The 23,719-nt window shown below is 33.8% G+C and overlaps 2 protein-coding genes across 2 annotated transcripts in view; one reads left to right on the forward strand and one right to left on the reverse strand.

The window, feature by feature from the left end:
* LOC121417852 (MAM and LDL-receptor class A domain-containing protein 1-like) overlaps window positions 1-2,921 on the forward strand; it is a 94,915-nt gene extending 91,994 nt beyond the window's left edge. The window contains exons 67-70 of the mRNA XM_041611585.1: window positions 512-602; window positions 1,414-1,489; window positions 2,056-2,112; window positions 2,844-2,921. Of these exons, the coding sequence (XP_041467519.1) occupies window positions 512-602; window positions 1,414-1,489; window positions 2,056-2,112; window positions 2,844-2,921 (302 nt within the window). The remainder of the gene's footprint in view (window positions 1-511; window positions 603-1,413; window positions 1,490-2,055; window positions 2,113-2,843) is intronic.
* A 10,022-nt stretch (window positions 2,922-12,943) lies between these two features.
* The window catches only part of LOC121417853, a 46,961-nt gene continuing 36,185 nt past the window's right edge, over window positions 12,944-23,719 (reverse strand). The window contains exons 3-9 of the mRNA XM_041611586.1: window positions 20,016-20,189; window positions 17,875-18,012; window positions 17,149-17,341; window positions 15,919-16,010; window positions 14,910-15,038; window positions 14,496-14,545; window positions 12,944-13,303 (exon numbers count right to left, since the gene is read on the reverse strand). Of these exons, the coding sequence (XP_041467520.1) occupies window positions 13,120-13,303; window positions 14,496-14,545; window positions 14,910-15,038; window positions 15,919-16,010; window positions 17,149-17,341; window positions 17,875-18,012; window positions 20,016-20,189 (960 nt within the window). The 3' untranslated portion in view covers window positions 12,944-13,119. The remainder of the gene's footprint in view (window positions 13,304-14,495; window positions 14,546-14,909; window positions 15,039-15,918; window positions 16,011-17,148; window positions 17,342-17,874; window positions 18,013-20,015; window positions 20,190-23,719) is intronic.

Genomic DNA, 23,719 nt, shown 5'->3' on the forward strand with positions numbered 1-23,719 from the left:
AGGATGCCAGACCGCGGTGGGATTCGAACACACGACCCTCTGTTTACAAGGCGAGAGTCAGAACCACTACACCACGGCTCCTCCACAATCCCGCATTCTATGGGTATAATTCAAAATAGCTGCTTAACAGTGTATTCTCATTGATTTCTGTAAACTACGGCATGAAAAACATAGCAAGAAGCGTGAATTCGGTGCCTTGCTCCCCCTCCCCCCCCAAAAAAAAAATATGCCTGTTTATTATCAGAACTTTCTGTGTATACACACAGAGGTACATGTAATATTATACATATGAGAGTTACTTATTCCTTGACTTCCAACAGTTTCTGGCAATTTACAAAACATTGGAATAGCAAATGGCATTTAAACAGGATATTGTGTTATCCTGTAATGTAGTTTTGTTGAGGTATATGTACAGAGATCAGGGATTCCTAAATGGACAGGGTGCCTAAAAAATTGATATTACAATTTTTATGACAATTGTGTCACTTTTCTCTGAATCCATTTACTATAGCTGGTCTAGTGGCTGGTCTGTCTGCTACGGCCGTCATCATCGTTCTCATTATCCTTGTTGTATCTGTATTATTCTGGCGAAGAGGAAGAAGGTAGGATTTTTAATATCAAATCCTTATCAATAGAAGAATTATAATCTTCCAATGATTGTCTATAAACTTGTTATTGTTACGTCTAAATTAGTATGGAATATGTTGATCATCTTGGTAGAAGAAATAGCTGAAAAGTAAATATTTTTCACATGATGGAGCAAACTGGCCCACCATGTCTGATGAAGACTAGTACTGTAGGTACATGTAGTCAATACCAGTTTGCTCATTTGTGCAACAATAGATTAACTTTTCGGCCACATGTATATACATCTATATTGTTCTCATGGATGTTTTGAGGAGAGATATTGATCATGTTTTGCGAAGGGTGCTTGAGTTTGAGGTGGCTGGTTAGAGGGGAAGGGGCAACCGAAGATGGCATGGAAGAAGTAAGTAGTGGAGGAGAGTTAGGAGGGTTGTGTTGAGGGATGCACTGATGTAGTAAAGTGGAGGGAGAGGGTGAGAATGAACTTTATGAGTATGCTAGGTGATCCCGGTCACCCCTGTAGTCAGGGACTAAACCTGAACAAGGATGACTGATGGGAGAGGAGGTTTGAATTGCTATAAAAATCTTAAACATTTAGGAAAAATAATGTTGGTAATTATATAGATTAAGTCGTCACAAGACTATGTGTATGACTATTCGTGTAATGACTATTCTTGTTCCATGTGTATCTATATCATTTTTGCTGAGGGGAATAATGCATTCCTTTTCTCTTTCTGGATTCTCTTTTAAATTCTTTTTTGTTGAAATGCCAAATAGAATAATGATGAAACAATAAAATGGAGCCCTGTTTTTTTTCCAATGTTACAGGGGAAAAGGAGAATTAGGAGCTCTAAGGAGTGGCCTGGAGACCCCAGGATTCGATAAAGACTTTGGTAATGTTGATGTAAGTATTTACACCTGGGGAGCGTTTCATGAAAGGATTTGTCGGACATTTTATCCGACAAGTCCCATTTGTTACTATAGTAACAGTGCCTCTCAGCCAATCAGAATCAAGGAAAGATGTCAGATATGACAACTTGTCGGACAAAAATGTTGATGAAATGGTCCCCAGATCTTACTTTCCATTTGGTCTCATCCCACTTTAGCAGATTCAATTCTGTGATAAAACTTACATGTAAGTACCTTTTTAAACAGCATGTGTAGTATTAGCCCTGTACAAATTAAAACATCTTCCATATGCATCAAAACTATGTACATTTATGGCGTGATAGGCATCTCTAAGTACCGACTGTAATTATTATGTATTATATTCCACATGTACTGAGAATTTCACTATGAAAGGGTACTTGTAGTTTCACATCAATCACCACTCACAGTGATAGACCTTTTGTCCAAAATAAATTTCATGACATATGTAGACTTACAATGTGTTCTGTATGCATAGATCTGAAGATAGGATATTTCTTTTTTCTCATTTTTATTGTTCTTTTTATTTTTATGTTTCCATAGTTTGCTCTACAGGAGGTTGATACCAATATGTTTGGACAATATGAAGCTGGACCGACGGTGAGCTTTATTAACATTTCATTTTCGATTGTTTAATATCATGAAAGATATTGTTATTCATTAATGTGCACCCAGCTTGTTGTATGCAAGCCTACAGAAGCTCAAGTGTGCTCCATTTTTACCCTTGCACACATGCATACGAAAAGTTGAATGTTTTAAGATATACATATTACTAATAGTAGTAATAATTGTAATAACTCGCATTAACCCTTAACGTGCCATGAACACATCTATTGCATTTTGAGGATGGCACTGCATGCATGAGGGATTCCATTGTTCAGTTCAGCTTATGGTCAAGATTTTTAACATTATTGTCTCATGAATGGTTCCTTTTTTTAATAGATAAAACAATTAGATATAGACTCTTTGAAAAAAATGGCACTCTCTGATTAATACAGTGAATGGCACATTAAGAGTCAACCCAGGGTACATGTAGCCACTCTCAGCTGTTTACAAGCTGATCTTCCAGTGGGTGCATAACATTACCCTTCTCCTTTCTCATACATCGAGCATCTGACATGAAGGGCAAAAAGGTCCTATTTTTAAAGTCTCTTTGGTATGACTCAGTCAAGGGATCGAACCTACGACCTACCCGTTCATGAGGCGGGCACTCTACCACTGCGTCCCCGTGCCCGGTATATCATCCATTTACAATAAGATATGTTCTCCTGGAAATTTTGAAATGAAACCCATTATTTGTTCTGTTTATTTTTGTGTTTCTTTGTTTACAGTCAACAGTAAGAGGCATTGATAATCCTGTATATTCAGCTCCAGCACAGTTACCCATTGACGGACATACAGAAGCTTGATTGTAAAGGGCGCCACCAATGGTAGAATGTAACTAGTCTCAGATATAGTTCAGAATGAAAATGATTATAGTAGTAAACATGAATTTTTATAAAGCACAAATTACATGTATATGTTAATAGTCTCATAGTGCTCTGAAAGAAAACATAATTGGTAGAATGAATAATAATGATAATAATGATAATTACTATAATATGATAGACAATTTAGTCTTTTAGGATGCTGAAAGAGAAATTCAGTGGGTAGAATGAGAAAAAAATGAAATAATCATATTATTGGAATGTACATCATGATAAAATATTCTAGTAAGGGAACTGTGTACAGTGCATCATGAATGAGGAAAATTTTGTTTTGTTTTATAGAAATAAATCAGTTTACTAAAGGGCAATTCCAGAAAATATGTACGTCCGGCCCCCTATGTGGGGCCTTCATAAAATTTTCTGTCTCTGATTTCTTGCTCTTTTGACAGTCTGTAATATAAAGAAGTGAAGTAGATGTAAGACTTGAGAAACTCTTGGTCGGACTTTCAAACAGTTTGATTATTTTGTGGAATTATCCTAAACCAGACTTCATGACCATTCTATGTTTGAATTAAGGAGTTGCCTGTTCACACTTTGAATTAATGTACAATGTAGCAACTCACATCATGTTAAAGGCAAGCATTGTTTCTCATATGAATGAATCTGCCTTATTTAAATCTCTTAGATCGAATAAATACGATTGATTGTGAGCAAAAATAGACATTCTTTGCATGTCATGATATGAAAATTGAACTTGGGCAATTATTTCACTCATGGAAAATTGATTGTGATTGATTGATTGCTTGCTTGCTTGCTTGCTTGCCTGACTGACTGACTGATTGATTGATTGTTTGATTGATTGTGTGTAGACTGACTGTTTTCTTCATTGGTTACCATATGACATTTCACAAAATATCTTTTACTTTCAAATTTCATGTAATTCAGCACTTTGCTTATTTACAGTGGTACATTCTCTCAATACATAGCTAGCTTTCAGAAAATTAAAGCTGTAGACATTAAAGATGATTTTGTATGTGCCATGATGCTATATTTGTCTAGATCTACAAACTTTGTTCTTTGATATGTAATCATATGAATTTATCTCAGACATTTTCTGTTTATGGAAGACAGAATTTTGTTCCTGACTACATATTTGTTTGTTTTTGTACTATCGCCAATTGATTCAGTCCTCTTTTTCAACAGATTTTTGTTTGTTATTTTGCAGCAAAAAGATAATCTCCTTAGTAATTGAATTCTAGAGGTGCACACTGTCATTGCATGATACATGTAGATATTGATTCATTGTGATAAATTTTATCAGGATTTATTTGATAAAGGAAAAAAGGTTAATCCAGAGCTGCCAGTTTTCAGGCTTTTCATTTTACAAAAAATTGTATAGGGGCTTTAATATGTTCTGGATTCAAGCATGCCAGTTGACTAGTGTTTGCTGTAAATCATCTTGTTAATGTTGCAATGTAAATGAATTATGTATTCTTGATGGTTGGCATGTGAGCAGGAGTGCTATATATGTACCTTTACTAGGTAATATTCATGTGTCTAGAGGCATTAGCATAACGTCACAACCGTGTTGATGTTGAAATGAATTACTGCTATGTCAGGTATGCTTATTGATATCTTGAACCATACAAAGCATTTTGCAATGTAAGTTATGTATACATTTGAGGTTTTCATTTGATATAGCATTTAGTCGATATCCAATAATATGTAAAGAAAAATGATCAAAATAAATGAGTTAATAATGATACATTGTAATTCATGTTTGTCTTTAATTTACCTGATTCCTTTTTACATGTATGCTAATGGTAAATTCAGATTCTTGTTTATTTATTTGTTTTTCCTGTTTGTTTTCTGTAGATAACAATTTTTCTCTCTTCCCTTCACTCTCTTCTCCCTCTCCTCTGCTATTTCAAACCTCAGCAAGCGAATGTTGCTTTTATTGATAATTCGATTATTTCACTCAAGTGGTTGTTTCCATGGCAATGAATTCATCAAAATATCACTTATTGAGATTCATACGAGAGCACAAAGAAGAGACTTTGGAGAGAAGGATTGATTGTTTACAAGAACATTTTTTCAGAGATTATTTTATTTTTTGGCATGAAGTGCTGTCTACATGCATATAAACAAATGAAATGAACAGCCTGGTGTATCAGGTTAATTTCAATGAAAATAGTATAACAAATTAAATGCACAACTTTAAATCAAGGTCCCTATCTTACAAAGAGTTACAATTGATCCAATCAACCACAACTGAAGGGTTGATATTGATCCGATCAATGACAACTAAAGATGCGATTGATCCAATCAACTACAACTAAAGATTTGTGATTGATCCAATCAACCACAACTATGGAAAGCCAGTCATGTCAACATCTACAATGTGTGTTTGTTCAAACATTTTCAAGATTACATTTATTGTTTTCTTGATAATCCTGTGTGCTTCTCCTTGTTAATAATTGAGGTTAATGGATCAATTGTAATTCTCTTTTAGGCAGGGCCTAGGTCAATTTCAATGAAGTAAATATAACAAATTAACTTGGGCCATTTTTAAGTCACTCGATATTATACACAGTCTTATATCAGGGTTATTTTGCATTAAATCTCAATTCAACATAATTATCAAACGACAGTCTTATATTTAGCCATTCTTATCTAGCAGTACCTCAACACAAACAAAATAACTTTGGTCAGATTTGAGAGAAAGAAAGAAAGAAGAGAGATTATTTCACAAACAGGGGAAGTAATAATGAAAGAAGTAATAAAAGGATAAATCATAATGACTGATGCAGACTTCTGTTTGACAAATTCTTATTTAAAAATCTTGTATAAGAATTGGAGACAAATAACAGAATTAAAAAAAACAATCATTAAAGAGAAAAGGAATTTTTTATAAATATTTACACTTTAAAAAATATTTCAAAGGAGAAAATGATGTATATGTAGCAGAATCAATATTTTGTTTCATATAAAAGGCCCACAATTGAACAAACCGTAGCATTCACAAAACCAATCCAAATCAACACATGAATAATCTTGGTAACTCTATAAAACGTTTTTCTAAAAACATATACAGCATGAACATATTGTTTATTTCAAAATCAAAACATTGTATACATATATATATATATATATTCTACATGTATAAACAGAGTACAAGATCGATCAGTAAATATTAGTAAATAACTACTGTTATGCCCAGAATGAATATCATATTACATTCTCATATAATGTAAGTGTTCCGTTAAGTCAAGTTACATTTTAGTATTCTTTTAAAAATGAAACTACAATACTACAATAGCCCGTATTCTCCAGTCAGGTTTAACTAAGACCACGGTCTAAAATTATGGGAGCCAAAAATTCTGTTTATGTTGTATATTTCTTATGCTATTTTGTTTCCTTTTGCCTTCATCATGAAGGAACATACGTGTACATGTACTTCAATATACGTCAGATACATGTATCATTCACAGATGTGGAGCATTGTGGCCCAGTGGATTAGTCTTCGGACTTTGAAACAGAGGGTCGTGGGTTCGAATCCCAGCCATGGCGTAATTTCCTTCAGCAAGAAACCGATCCACAATGTGCTGCACTCAACCCAGGTGAGGTAAATGGGTACCGGTAGGAAGTAATTCCTTAAAAAGCTGTGTGCGCTATGAACACCTAGCTTAGCTGGGTAATATAGGAGCGCCTTGAGCACCTAACAAGGTGGATATGTGCGCAATATAAATATCCTATATTATTATTATTATTGTTATATGTAATTTGAGTTAATAAATTTGATATGTAGTGTTAGGGATTTATGCCCCGATTGGCTTTCCATAGTCAAACCATATTTTTAAACCAGGGTTTAATTTAAACCTGAGTTAAGAATACGGGAAAATGTATTCAAACTATAGCAAGTATCCAAACACACGCATAATATGCTTAGAATGCTTGAAAAACATTTTTCAAAACCTTGAGAGGTTTTGGAATGCTCAAAAAACATGTTCAAAACCCTTATGTTTTCAAAACATTACAAGTCATCATTTTCAAAACCTACATGTACGAATATTCTTTTTTTGTAATGTTTTGTATTTCCTAAGATGCTACTTTAAAGTAAACAGAAATAAGACCAACAATTTACAATGGATATGTAAAGTTCAAACTGTACATTATCCAACTTCTTCAATAATGTTGCATATATTACTTGCTACATGTATCTGATCAGTACAAAAAATAAAACTACCTGTGAATACACCCTAAAAAGGTCATGCCTTTTCCACTGAAATCACGAGCCTCTTTCACACTAAAAATTTTCCTGAAGCAAAAGCAAGGTGTGGACTTTTCATTTCAAAGTTTGCTCTAAATACATGTATACTCTAAAATCCTATGATGTGTAAACACACCCACATAATTCAATTTTTGCAATGGAAAGTTTGCATCCTGTTCACATTTTATTTATCCTTTCATATAAACAATTCTTGTTGCTAACATTGACATACAGACCGTATGCCATTATAGAGGTTGAAGCCATTGTCTTGCATACGCTGGTAATCTTCGGCTATCTCTGGCAGTTCCATGACATTTTCTCCGGCGACAATTGCTCCAATGGAAAATCTGCACATTAAGCCAAACATAAAACCTAACCTCCAAAACTAAATCAACCCAAATCCCATATCTTCACATTATTCTGAACCAAAAAAAACTCTATTACAATCCTACAGACTCTGAAGGACGATGCACACCATAAGATTATGACATTATATTCATAAAGGCGACCGCACACCTTACGACTGGTCTGCGACCCGATTTCAGAATAAAATGTACTGTTCTAAATCATCATATAAATACCTATATTCAAATCTGTGACTATGCTATCATCCTTCTTAAAATAAAAGTGAATTTAATATCTAGTCGTTATGACGTCATACCAGTCATACGATTGGCTACGATTTGAAACTAATTTGGCCTTTATTCCAAAATAAAGGTTTACTATCTTTCAAAATGGTAATATATATATTTAGTATACTTTTAATTAATTTCAACCTCAAATAAAATGATATGTTCCAATCACAATTTCATAAAATGATCAAAATATGATTTGTTCCAAAATCGGATCGCAAACAGTTGTAAGGTGTACGGTGGCCTTAAGGTGTATTGATGTGCGGGGGTGTAAAGCTGCATGTGCAAGATTGGAACACAGCCAGAACAAAATCATGTTAAACACATTAAAAAACATGGTCTCATTCACATTTTGTAAATGATTTAATTGTACAACTGCATTGCCCATATTCATTTCTTCTTTGTGATTTTAATACAAGCATGGACAATCTGATTGTGTTTATCAAACTGACTGCTACATATGCATGTCCACGGGAGAGTCAGAAATGTTCAGGATATTCAATTTCATTTTATATTCATCTCGTACAAATAAAATGGTATAAAGTAAAGTTATCTGTGATCTTAAAGTAAAAAGCCCCACTGTAACGTTCCTCTACATAGGGTGTTGGTCACAAGACTGCCGGATAAACGATGTCAGACTATATTCAAGCTATCTGTGAACTATCAAAAGGGTACATTCAAAATTACAAGTACAAATTACAAGTGCATTTTAATGCCATGTTCACATTACAACTATTAAGAAGGATTCAGAACTAGCTTCATTTATATATTTCCTGTTCTTACAAAAAGCGTAGCATATAATTCCAGCCTCATTTTATTTTGCAATCACAAAGCAAAAAATAAAAAATAGAAATATACATGTTGATATATATACATACATTTACACATTGCCTGAATTCTAACACTGAGCCAAGTATTTATTCATCAAGGTGGCCAATAGTCTTGCAATACAGCCGTTTGCACATAAATCATATTAACATAAATATAAATTGCACAAACTAATACCCCAAACACAGATAGTCTCAAAATCCAGTTGTTTGAAAAGAAATTACACAAAATAGGATGGCCATTGCACAGAAAACAAACAACTAAAATCAGAAATTTGATTTAGTCTTAATGAAGCTATTTGCACATACATGTAGATGTCTTAAATGTTGCATTTAAATGGTACAGGTATTAAAGAAAACCTTAATAAAATAAAGAGTGCAAATAGGCTGGAGGACTTTTCATATAAAAGTGGGTAAAGTCTTGAAATAAAAACATTAGTGCAGCATTGCAAGTCCAATATTGAAACTAGTTGTAAAATCAGGAGCAATTCAATTGCATATTGTTTCATTCTGTTCTTCAATATTTCATTTTTTATGAATCTACAAATTCAAGTTTAAAAAAGCACACTTAACACTGTTGGTTAATACTCAGAAACAAAAGGTTAAAAAAAATTGTTTGACACAGTAAACAGGTATAGTTCGTTTTTGTTTTTTAGTTTTAACAAGTAGATCTACAGAGTATTCATTATAAAATTTCAATAGTAGCATTAAAGATTATGAGCAAAAGCTTTCAAGAATTCATACCTTACAACAATAGTAGCATTAAAGATAATGAGCAGAGCTTTCAAGAATTCATACCTTACAACAATAGTAGCATTCAAGATTATTAGCAAATGCAGCTTTCTAAAATTTATACCTGAAAAAACACATTGTAGAGCTGAATCAAGGATGAATAAGAGGAAAGGGGGGTGTAAGGGATAATCATAATCTGATTTTGAACAAAAAAGATTATAGGTTTATAAAGTTACATTTGATATTAACTAGTTAAGAGCAACCTGATATGACTCAATTGGACATTTCTACCTCTCCCCTTTCCCCTCACAGGCAAACAATTTTGAACACATATCATACTGACTGGTGAACTAATGAAATTCAGGTAAATTTAAATTCCTTTGCACTCCATATATATCTGGTTAAGTAGGAGAATACTGAATTGATATTTTGTTTTTTATCATCATGTTAATTTTCTTTACCATTATCATTATTTTTATTACCTTAACTCAGTGGTAAGACTCGCTCTCCTATTCCTCTCATTTCATTTTTTATTCAAAAAAAATCTTCAGGTTGAAATTCTTATTTTATACAATAAATTATTTAGCACCTATTAACAACACTATAAGCACCAAAATAAAAGAGAAAGTGCGGCATGCAAAAAAAAGTTACAATTGAAATTGATTTTGAAGATGGAAATCACAATTGAAAAAATTTAAAATTGTTTGTCCACAAAACATTAAGAATCAAAGAAAAGAAGATTATTGCACCAGCATTTAACTTGGATGAATTTGGATACTCTTGCTTCTCCCAAATTGATATCCAAATTTCATATGCATTTCACTATAAAATCACTTTTTTTTCAATTTTGCAAAAAAAGTGCGTAGAGTAGTAGTTATAAATACATATATGTTCTTGGCTTGCAAAGCATACACATGAAAAAAATAGATGTCCAAAGAATGCCAGCACAAAACATTAGAAAAAAATTGTCTTTACAGAAAAATATAAAAGGACATAGTAAAAATCAAATTTCATGTATTAATTGAAACAAACTGAAAGAATAAATCCTTAAAAAATTGAATTTTAGTCCCCTTTCTAGTACATGTAAACGATGGATCTCACGTGATACATTTAGTCATGTAATAATAATAATAATAATAGGCATTTATATAGCGCCATCTATCTAGAAATATTCTATTCCGAGGCGCGTTGTTATTATCATTATTACCCCGGCTTTAGCTCGAGCTGCCTCTCAGCGCTCATGCATTCAAGGAATTAATCCTGCCGGGTACCCATTCACCTCACCTGGGTCGAGTGCAGCACAATGTACTCTTTCTATTGACTTAAATCTTGATGAACAAGGTATTAGCCAAACATGTAAGGACCTAATATGTGTCAGTAGTACCAATAAGCATACACATTATGGGTATCAATTCAGTAATAATATATACTATATAGCAGTCAAAAAAGATATGTACAGAATTTAGAAAAAAATGCAGTAAAAAAGATACATGTACATGTTCTTACCAAGTTTAATCTTAAAATAGAAAAAAAATGTAAGGACATGAATTTGCTGGTATTAGTTTGGGAAAATTGAAGTCTTAAGGTGCTTTATGAGCACTTTCAGTTGTAATAATTTGGTCAAGCTTTCAATCCATCAATCTTACTGATATTTATAATAGCTTTTATAGAAGTAGCATGCTAATTGTTCTAACAATTCAACACCATATGTCAAAATGAATGGAAATTAATTTCAATCAATATTTCTCTTTGTTGATGACTCTAGGTCTTACAAGTTCTTCAAAAACCCTATCACATCTATTAAAACCTTTTCAACTATTTAATTAGTCAGAAATACAACACTTTTATCATAAAGGTACTTGTCAGCAGCCAGAAAATATGGATGAGGGTATAGTATCTTCACTTTTCAAATTCTGTGGTGTCTTCGGTTTTCCAAACTTGCAAAAAATCACAGAAATTATGGAATGTGTTCTGAAGAAAACAGAAATATCAAGGGAAAGGGGTAATTATGTTTCTTCTTCCTCATCTTCTTCTCCTTTCCTTTTTTTTCTTCTTCTTCTTCTTCTTCTTCTTCTCTTTCTTCTCCTTGTTTCCATTTCTTCTTTTTCTTCTACTGCAAGATGCTGAAGATACACACACTGGTTGTGTGTGAGAATGTGTAGAACTTCTTCTTGTAGTACTTGAAAGATAATTGCAAAATTTATTTGTATCATTATGAAGCCGATCACTTTCTCCTTATCCGCAAATGCCCGGATGTGAGACCAGATACAAAAACAAAGGTATTATATTGCGTCGTCTCTGCTTGCAAAGTCAATACGCGCATAGAGACCAAGCAAAATAATAGTAATCAAGCCCTTCCCGATATTCAGAAAATATAGTGCAACACGGTTTTGACCAGCTAAGATGTCTGATACGGGTAATAATAATTCATATTGCCTGAACTTTAAAAATGATATGATTCTCCTACCAATTTCATTTGGAATTGATTTGATGAAAACTACTTTCAATTAAAAGAGAATCCAATCTTCCACATACTATTCTAAATGTACTTTAAGTAATATTGCCTAAGAATCATGTACATTCAACAACACGAAAATTCCTTTAACAAACAAACAAACAACAAAATTCAGTATCAACTGCCATCCTGCTACAAATGAGTGGCAATATTAATATATTCATATATAGCTTCTCTCAAACGGTTAAAAATTGGGAAACCTGTTTAGGTCCCACCTCAAATACATGTTCATATATATATATACAAGTAAATAATTCATTTAATTTGAATTTTATGAATACATTTCATAGCTTATTACCACAATCTCAAGTAGAATATTTCAGACAAACTTCTCCCAATATGGTTAACAATGTCAAATTCAATATAGTTTATAAATCAATGGTTTAAAAAAAAACAATAATAGATCAGGATATATACAGATTAGCTCAGAGATAAGATCGGGTGTAAAAAGGTTGTAAGTACAAGAGAAAAAAACAGGCTCACTCAAAACCAGCGTCCACTTTGATTTTCTCCTCTTATTTTCTATTTATCACTACTTGCCACTGCCTCTATCATTGTTATTATGTTCAGAGCCAAGGTGGAACAAACATCTTTCTTTGAGTTTGAAACAAGAATTTCAACAAGGCATAAACCAGCAAATGGCTCCACAAGAGACCAATTTACTCACTAAATTAAAAAACAAAGAGAAAAAATTCCCTCAAAGCGAAATTGAAACAAGAATATTTGAAATGGTATTGAATCGTACAAAAGACTGGTTTCATGCATCTAACCCAGTCAATGTGTGTGTCACTCAATATAAAAACACATATTTTTTTAATGGAATGTTGTGTAATACTGCTATCTGCTAACACTCAAATCTACTAGGGTGATTCTATAATAGGTGGCAATTTGTGACAATTTCAGTGTCCCAATCAAATGATAAAGTTTGAGTTAGCGAGACCATAAATATTGTCATGAGACTAGTTGATCTCCGCTGGCTACCAAATACTGAGAAGTATATTAGCCTATGTTTCTTCACACTATGATTGTTGGATTGTACATGTATATGGTTCAAAGTTTATCATGCATTAAATGGGACACAAAAAATATCACATGTACCCTATGTTACGGAATCCCCACAACAAACGTGTAACTTACAACCTTTTTACACTGCTGAAAACTAATGGGGGGTGGGGGGTGTGAGGGAGGCAACGTTGTACCCTCCTTATCTCGCAGAGGGGTGTCTGTGATGACCGAATGAGAAGGCCAAATCCTGACAGAGTCCGACGTCGGTCTCCGGTGGGAATAGACACACTTCGTTTTCTGTGGTAGCGATGACTTTGAAGGTCTGGACAAAGAGACTAGTCTTGCGACCCCTTTCCTTCTTCTCCGAGCTAATGAAGATGTATCTAATAGGAGTAATGATAATGTATTTGAAAGAAATTTCAATTAAATTATTTCCTAATTGTCATTCTTTTATTCTACCCTCTTACTTTTGATCTCAGACCTATGCATTCTCTTGTATTTTGCAATCATGACACTGGCTCTGTGTAAAACAACATATTTTTGTTTTACTCTTTGTGGAGCATTGTGGCCCAGTGGATTAGTCTTTGGACTTTGAAACAGAGGGTCGTGGGTTCAAATCCCAGCCATGGCGTAATTACCTTCATATGCTGCACTCAACCCAGGTGACGTAAATGGGTACTGGTAGGAAGTAATTCCTTAAAAAGCTGTGTGCGCTATGAACGCCTAGCTTAGCTGGGTAATATAGGAGCGCCTTGAGCACCTAACAAAGTGGATATGTGCGCAATATAAATACCCTATATTATTATTTACTGTGTGCATGATTCTTATTCACAGCTGGGACCCATTTCATTATTTTTTTTGGCAGTTTGTGCATTTATTGTCAAAATAAATTCACAAACCTAATTGTAGTATGACATTAAAGTACATTGTATAATGTGACAAATTTACAGCAGTGTGATAACAAAATTTAGACATGAATACAATTTAAGGATAAGACAAAGTAGTGAAAGACAAATGCAGTGGCAAACTATATAAGCAAAATAAATGCTTGAGTTATAGCAGCCAAGAATTAAGATACAACCCATCACAATCCTAATTTCCAGTTCTCCTGTTACACCTAAAGTTTCCAAAACGTGGGGGAAAGGTCATTTCAAGTTTCCTTTATTTCATTTCGACTCAACATATTACACAAATATGAAATAATAACCATACAAATCAATCAAATACAAGGGACTATAGCAATATTGACCATACAAAAGAAATAGATAAATGTTTTATGGTTAACAATAACGATAATGATAATTGTACAATTGTGATGTATACAATTAGGGTAGAGCAACATGTAAAACAGTCTTAATTAAACATCTGCAAGGCTATTTGATCTTTTTGATAAAAAGTTGAAGAAATGGAGGGATCCGCTGAAAAGCAGACTGAGTTATTTGTCCACTGGTCCTACAAATTACGGAGCATTCTTCCTGAAGATATTAAAGAATGATTAAGATCACTGATTTGAAGCTTGGATATATATTTTTTTTTCTGAAATTAATATTTTTTACAGAAAAACAAAATACTTACTTGTCCAAGTACGTGTCTTCCCATTCAATAAACCTCATCTCTCTCCGGAACTAGAAAAAAATGAGAAAAGGATAAATAAACCATCAGTAATTTAGACCAGCTTAATGTATTGATTAGACATGGACTGGTCTAGTCCTTGTATATTTCATTGCATGTACAACTTCAACTACTATGTTTTTTTAATAAACATTTCTGATATCATTATTTTCATTGACCATACTACATGTATAATTAAAAATCATTGTTTGTGCAGTAACGTTTCAATTTGTACTTTACAGACAATCGAACTTGCAGACAGTACTTTCCAATATAATCCTATTTAAACCAATGTTTGACAATAAATATTTGCCATGGAATGAATTTTTAAGAGGATAAAATGTGAGCAACTTCAAGGTGGTGCTATGCAAGGCTTACCTCTCGCTTGGAGTGATCCAGCCTCTCCATGTCTTTTGTGATTGATGTGTCCGTCAGGTCAACGCAGAATGATTCTGCCGTGGGCGCCGTTTTGTCAATGTGTAAGCTTAGTGTGTGGAGAGCAGCATCCTAAAGTTTGATAAAGATATGTTACATCATTTTCAGACAGGATGAGGATCGTTTTGGCAAAAATTATGAAACTTAAAAAATATGTCTTTGATGCTCACTGGAGCACTCAAATATACGTTAGAATTGTAAAAACAACCAATTAAAATTGATATTCTCTTGTTTGAGATACCATGCCAAAAGTCTGTGCTGCATTTTTCACATGGGACTCCTGTCAGTGGCCTTTGTCAAAATTTAATTTGACAAAGTAACAAATTATAAGTATACAAAGTTGAAATTGGACCGATTGGGCATTTGAAGTAGAATGTAGATCAAAGAACAATTTGTGTATTAACCAATTTGATAGTACATGTAAATCAAATGGGTTAGCCCTAAAACTGAGAATATGTGAAAAATATTATTCACACTGTTAAAATGCTCAAATTAAGCAGTGTGATGATATTATCACACTGTGGACACCTCGACAGTGTGACTGTTCACATGGTCGACTGTGTGAATATGTGATTCACACTGTTGAAATGCTCAAATTTAACAGTGTGAATATATTTTCACACTGTGGACACAGTGTGACTGTTCACAGTGTGTCCACATGTTCGACTATGTGGATATGTGATTCACACTGTTAAAATGCTCAAATTTCAACAGTGTGATGATATTATCACACTGTGGATACCTAGGCAGTGTGTCTGCCACACTGTTCACATGGCGGACTACATGTATGTGGATATGTGATTCACATTGTTAAAATGCTCAAAATTCAACAGTGTGAAGGTGATTTCACATCGTGTTCCACACTGTGTACACACTGTGGCATACACTGTGGAACACTGTGTTCTTTCCCATCAGGAGTAGACCATCTGGTTGGAGACCAAGTGATACATACCGGTAGCATATCTGGTTTTGGCAGAACATCTTTTAGATGAATGAGCTCCATATGATATCTCTGCATATCTATTGCTGAATAGTCATACCCATCTATTAACATAGAAATATAAACAAAATAACAAACTCATTTTAAATAATATCCACATTGGAATAAAATACAGAATAGATGGTAGTTTGGAATCCTTTTTGTTTTCTGTCTGAAAAAATGTACAGAATTAACAACTAATGTATCAAAGCAATTATTTCACATCGAAAATATGCATAATTAAAAGAATGTACTAATGAAGACTTGATGATTAGATGAATGAATGATACTACATGTAAATGCTGAATAGAAAGGAATATTATCCTTTTAAAATTATTGATTTAAACATACTATTTATTTCCTTTCTATTTTCTTCTATTAAGGGGTGATAGCTCAGTCAGTAAAGTGAAGGTTACGGATTCCAGTGACCTGGGTTTGATTCCCACTTGGTGCGCTAATGTCCTTTGATAACTTGGGCATTAATCTTCATTACCAGGTCCCTCGGAAAGGACTTTAAGATGTCGGTCATCTGGTTGTTTGCAAACAAGCATTGATGCTTTCTTAGCAATCAGGTAAAAATCAGCACCACCACCAAATTGAAATAACTGAGTTGAGTCAAATCACATTCCATTGCATTGTGAAGATCTATGACAATGATCAAAACTAGACCTGCTTCTAAGAGAAAGAATGATAATAAGCAAAAGCCACGATAGATACATGTACATGTAAACTACCAAATACATGATAGGGATGATGATGATGATAATGATGATGATGATGATGATGACGACAACAAATGACGATGATGATGATGGTGATGATAATGATGATGATGATGATGATGATGGTTATGATAATGATGATGATGATGATGATGATGATGATGATGAAAGTGATGATGATGACGATGATGATGATAAAGATGGAGAAGCAGATGATAATGATGACAGGTTATAAAGGGGAACCTGAATTACAAGCTCCGCTTTCCAAGGTTTCCCCCACAATATACAGCTAGCATTTAAGTTAAAACTGAACTTTCTAAAATTCAATTATACATTATATCTGTGTACTGGACCTTTGTGAACTATTTCAATATTTCTAATTGTTAATTTATTCTATACTCACATTTCTGTTGTAAAATAATTATCTTTGCTGTTATTGTGGAAATAAACGAAACGAAACGAAGAAGATGACAATACTCACTGAAAGCGAATAAAACTACTGTATTGACCGTCTTCTTTGGCAAACATTCCAGATCATGTCCAAAGAAATCACATACTCTATGCCAGATGAGATCACTCACACCACAAGAGACATCAACTGTTACCAACCGATGTTCATTACGGAAATATGCTAGCCACGCCTTAACACTGTTCTGATACAATACGTTTCTTCTCTGTGGACCATCAAAGAAAAAAAGAAAAAAATTAGATTATCAACTACACGAGCTTCTGGGAAAAAAATTATCTCATATAGAACATAGAGTAATGTCAACTTCATTAGGAGAGTGGGGCTGCATACTAGAAAAAAAAAGTTTCAGTTTGATATAAAGCCCCCCCCCCCCCCCGTGCATTATGCTGCCTGTCAGCTGAGACAATAATTTCTTCCTTGTCCCATCTCTACTCATCAATCTGTCCACCTTCTTTCAATATTAGGATGCATACATTGTTGTATAGGTTTCTGTGTGATCCAACCCCTCCTTACCCTCTATTTCACCCCCCCCCCCTCCCCCCCCCCCTCTGTCTCTCTACTTACTGCTAGTCTTGATGAATCAGCTTCATCACTCTGTCCGCCTTCTTTCATCTTATCAGGATGTTTAGCTCCATGTGCTGGAACACATACCCCCTTCTTTCCTTCACCCCTCCCTCCTCCACCTCCCCTCCATCCCCCCTCCCATTCCCAACCCTCCCCCCTCTACTGAGTACTCACTGCTAGTCTTGATGAATCAGCTTCGTCACTCTGTCCGCCTTCTTTCATCTTATCAGGGTGTTTAGCTCCATGTGCTTTAGCTTCTTCAAGAATCTTGTTTTCATGGATGGCAAGGTTCAACGCAAAGTATGATGGGTACTGTGTGATAAAAAAAACATATTTTGTAGTATTGTATATTGCTTTGGGTAAACATTATTTTACAACAAAGTCCAAAGAATGATAACAAAGATATAGTCCATTCATACAGTATACAATGTTGAGGGATCAGTGCTTTGCATATTATATCCTATTTGATTTCTGAACCAGGGGGGTGTTTCACAAAAATTACATTCAAATGTGACTAGAGCCATACATAAATGCACACATGCATGTGATATGTACACACAATATGCAGTAGTACACGCACTGCAATGATATCCTTTACCGGACGCACCTGGGAATTTAAGTGCGACACTAAGTCAAACTTAAATTCTCTGTGAAAGAACCCCCAGAATCCAAATTTCAATAATCCATATGGAATATGCTTTTTTCTATAACTACTCCTTGACAACCTAAAGCTACATTCACAATATTTTTTTTCAGTGCAGTACCCAAGGGTTAATACATACAGTACATGTACCGGCAGACTTTCTATTTGACCCATACTTTACACTGCAAGCATTTGACTATAAATTCTCAGTGTGTTGATGTTTCAACGTTTAAACAACAGGCTAGCCTGCATTTTGTATAAACAAGCGAACATTCCAAACCAGTTGACATTAGACATAGTTGAAAAGCATACAGTCTCAGTGTACATGAAGAAGGAAATAAACATTTCACATTACTTTGATGAAACAGGGGGAAAGGATTTACAAGGCATTCTGGGAACTTTTACAAAGTCAAAATAGTCATACCCAAAGATTATACATTAATTTATTCTCAAAATAGTCATTCCCAAAGACGATACATGTATGTATCCTCAAATTATGCAAGCTCCATACATGTAACCCCCCCCCCCCCCATTCTTGATACCTTCTCATCTCTGCATACCTGTTTATTTTGAGTTTGTTTGAAAAAAATATTTGTCAAAGCATCAATTTGAATTTTAATTTGAGATGTTAACCCTTTTAGTAAAAACAAAAAAAGTATTACCATACAGTAGTAACATATTCCTACCCCCCCCCTATACATGTACATCTCTGAATACAAGGCATTTTATAATTGTTTTTTCAGGTAATAATAATGATACATTCTATTTATATAGCGCTTAATACATGGTGTTTCTAAGCGCTTGATGGTACCGGTAATTCCAAAAAAAAATAGATAAATACATGTACATGGTTATCTAGATTGTAGGCCATCTGCGTATATACCGCACGAAACATGTATTAAAAAGAACAAGTACACCAGTATGTATCATTTATTTTCCCCCTTTTCACTTCTTCATGAAGAGTGTACATGTCAAAGATGACAGTGTTGACATCTCTGTTTTGATTAGGTTGATGCATAGAATGCATGGCATGTAATAACATGTGGCGTGAGGTGAGGATGTTGGAATGTTAATTGACATGTGATTCTCATCACGATGTCTGCCTTTATCCTCCATAGATCCATTGAATATACAAGTATTATTATGTGCATTCCAATGATATCAACCTGTCTCCCTATCATCCCTCTCCTTCTTTCTCTTTCTCTCTCTCTGCCAGAGCTGACTACCTTAATTGTGAAAAAATCCTATTCTTCATTTTGTTTTATCCTATTTCCAAGCATAAAGCTCTATTTCTCTTTAATAAAGTTTTAAAAAACATACAAAAAAATAATAATCCTTGCGAGTTTTATAGATAAATCCTATTTTTTGCGCATTTTATAAAAAAATTCCCATTTACAGGGATTCCTACATCCCATTTAGCACCATTTTCCCTTGTCTACTGCTAAATATGATAAAATCCAATTAATTGGCAAATCCAAGGTTCTCTCTCTATCTCTCTCTGTCTCTCTATTTATCTAGCTCTCACAATTGGTAGTTATAGGGTTTCCCTATTCTACTGATAAATCACCTGGGTGGAGAGTGGCAAACTGGATTGATGCCTTTCTGTGGTGGGATAAATTTGTAAACAAGCATTTTCCCCTGATAGAATAAACATGAAATGTAAAAAGCCTACCTTCTGTGTGAATTTGCTGAGTTCATATTCCGGATCCCCCGTGAGTGCCCCACATCGTAGAAGGAACCTTAGGTTTGGAACGATGTCAACCAGATAGATGTGCTTAGGAGCTTTGTCGATCTCATCGGATATCATTTGAAATATCCACTCAAGATTGATTAAACCGGAATTCTCCTGAAATTATAAGAAAACAATCACTCTTCATTAGAGTCCTGAAACTGCATACGCTTGCCTATAAGAGACACAGACTGTACAAATTTCAGATCTTCAAATTAGCAATTGGTATTGATGAATTTTGTAGTCTAGATCAAATCTTTACATTGTAAGGATCAGAGCGAGCACATGGACACAATTTTAAAAATTCAGAAGAATGGCATTGGTACAAAGTTGAGACAAGGCGTATTCTCACTTTGTAAAGAGTTGTGACGCATACACTGTAGAAACAATCTACTAGATGAAGTTGTTTACATTCAATCTGTCAACATATTCAAATTACGTTTGGAAAAGGTGTGGAAAAGGCCCCTGAATATGTAATCCACATGAGAATTTTCTATGTCCATGTTCTATCCGTGCTAGTCAATGCCAAATAAGAAACCAACTTTGGAATGCACATGTAGAGGGGCAAAGAAGTCGTGTACAGCTGTATGCCTACTTCTATTTATAAATTTTGAAGGTAAATTAGTAGACCCTTGAATAATTTTTGGATTAAATATAAAAATGATATCCATCAGTTTGATTCCATTTGGTCAGAGTCTATAAAAGATACATTATGTTTTTTGCAATTGAATATTTTTAATTAAAAAAAATTACAGATATTTTTTTATTGAAAATTGCCAATTTCTTTCCTACTGTAAAGATTATAAGGGCTGATGAAACGTGGTTCCAAATAATTGATAATCCTAAATAAATTGACAATGATACTAAAACAAAATAATTGATTTAATCATTATCAAAAGCAATGCTTAATTCATTCATTTGTATTTTTACACATCATTATACTCCACTGCATAGAAAATGTTCCCATACTTCCATCTTAGTCATACATCCTTTACAGCACTCAGTTTTTTATGATTCACAATAGTCTAACAACCTTCTAGCTCTAACTAGATTATGTAGTTAATCACTGTGACCTTGGCATTCAGACATCTTAACTCCATCTTTATTTCATTGATTTTAGAGCTCATAGATCTCTCAGTAGAATTCTTTCATCCCAATCCATTATACAGCAAGATAATCAGATTTCACTTTAACTTTATTCAGCGATGAGAAGAGACTTTTCGCGGGGCCCCATTGCAAAAATATTGACAGAAAAAAATTAAATGCCATTTCTGAATGCCCACCTCTGATTTGTTTAAATGAATGTTTTATTTTTTAGATTAGTGTTTGATTATAACCCTTTTTGTAATAGATGTAATCCCTAATAATACACACCTAAATGTCATTGATAATTTTGAAAGATTCCTACCTGTGTAAAATAAAGAGATACATGTAAAAATGTGCAGGTAGAATATCTTTAGCATGACATCTATTAGATATGAAGTATATAATTGAATTGCAGTCAACTTTAGACATGAAGTCATTTGGATTGCAATTACATGTAACAAAAGATATGTCATTTTTGTAAAATTGCAATGTTATTTGGATTGCAATCACCATTAGATCAAGTCTTTTGAAGTGCAATCAACAAATAAATTTTGAATTACAATTTATAATGTCATTTGAATTGCAATCAACATTTAGACATGATGTCATATAGATATGATGCTGTTTGAATTGCACTCAGCATTACATATTATCTATTGAATTGGCATTTATACATGTAGATATTCAGTCATCTGGACTATAATCAAGATTAGATATGAAGTCATTTGAATTGCAATCAGCAATAGATATGAAGTCATTCAAATTGCAATCAGCATTAGGTATGAAGTCATTTGAATTGCAATCATAGATATGATGCAATTTTAATTTTAATCAGCAATAGATATGAAATCACTTGAATTGCAATCAGCATTAGATATGAGGTCATTTAAATTGCAATCAGCATTAGATATGACGTCATTTGATTTGCAATCAGCATTAGATATACATTTAATGTCATTTGAATTGCAATCAGCATTAGATATGATGTCATTTGAATTGCAATCAGCATTAGATATGATGTCATTTGAATTGCAATCAGCATTAGATATGAAAGCACTTGCATTAGACATGAGGCCATTTGAATTGCAATCAGCATTAGGTATGAAGTCATTTGAATTGCAATCAGCATTAGGTATGAAGTCATTCGAATTGCAATCAGCATTAGGTATGAAGTCATTTGAATTACAATCATTATTAGATATGATGTAACTTTAATTTCAATCAACATTAGATATGAAATCACTTGAATTGCAATCAGCATTAGATATGTCATTTGAATTGCAATCAGCATTAGATATGAAGTCATTTGAATTGCAATCAGCATTAGGTATGAAGTCATTTGAATTGCAATCAGCATTAGATATGAAGTCATTTGAATTTAAATCAGCATTACATATGATGTCATTTGAATTGCAATCAGCATTAGATATGAAGTCCTTTGAATTGCAATCAGCACTAGATATGAAGTCATTTGAATTGCAATCAGCATTAGATATGAGGTCATTTGAATTGCAATCAGCACTAGATATGAAGTCATTTTAATTGCAATCAGCATTAGATATGCAGTCATTTGAATTGCAACCTGCAATTTTGATAGATACTAGTATGCAGTCATTGCAATCAAGATATGATTTTCTTTGAATAGCAATCAGCATTTAAGATATGATGCATTGCGATCAGCATTTATAGATATATGAAGTCATTTGAACAGCAATCGGAATTAGATATGATGTCATTTGAATTGCAATCAGCATTATATGCCATTTGAATTGCACTAAGTATGAAATTTGCATTGCAATCAGCATTTATAGATATGAAGTTTTTTTAATTGCAATCAAACTTTGATATGAAGTCATTTGAATTGCAATCAGCATTTATATGATGTTATTTGTATGTTATCAGCATTAGATGAAAGAGGGTATGACCCAATCAAACTGTAATTGTTTAATATTATCTTCATTTAAAGCCTTTGGCTCAGCAACAAGAAGGTTTGATTTTGAAATATTTGTGTTTTTATACTCTACTATGGCCAGGATTGAGAAAAATAAACGTGCAATGGGTGAAACGTCATGTAGCAAGTGGATTTCGTCCTTCTTGAAAAAATATATTATTATTACTAATATAAATCGCTGCCTAGAAATTTAGTTATGTACAATTATAGAATAGGACCTGTACTTCTGTACTCTCTGGGAAAATAAGGTCTATTTTGTTGTTACCACAATCAGGCGCGGATCCACGAGGGGGCCGAGCCGGCCCCAGCCCCCCCCCCCCCCCTATTTTTTGACAACCTGCAGAAAAAAGTGAACTCTTTACCTTGATAGAAACTACGAAAAACAGAAAGAAAGGTAAGATGATTGGAAATTTACAGCCTCGTAATGACCGGCCCGACCCCAAAAGGATACCCAAAAAAAGGTGAGGGAAGAATTAAAAAATAGACTTTCTATAAAAATTTTCGCTCGCGCTTCGCGCTCGCATTGCCTGTGTAATGAATCCCATTCAAGAGGGTTAAATGACACTAATATATAACCAATATATATACAATATATCCAGTTCTGATATCA

This window comes from Lytechinus variegatus, chromosome 6, assembly GCF_018143015.1.
Source record: "Lytechinus variegatus isolate NC3 chromosome 6, Lvar_3.0, whole genome shotgun sequence".
Lineage (NCBI taxonomy): Eukaryota > Metazoa > Echinodermata > Echinoidea > Temnopleuroida > Toxopneustidae > Lytechinus > Lytechinus variegatus.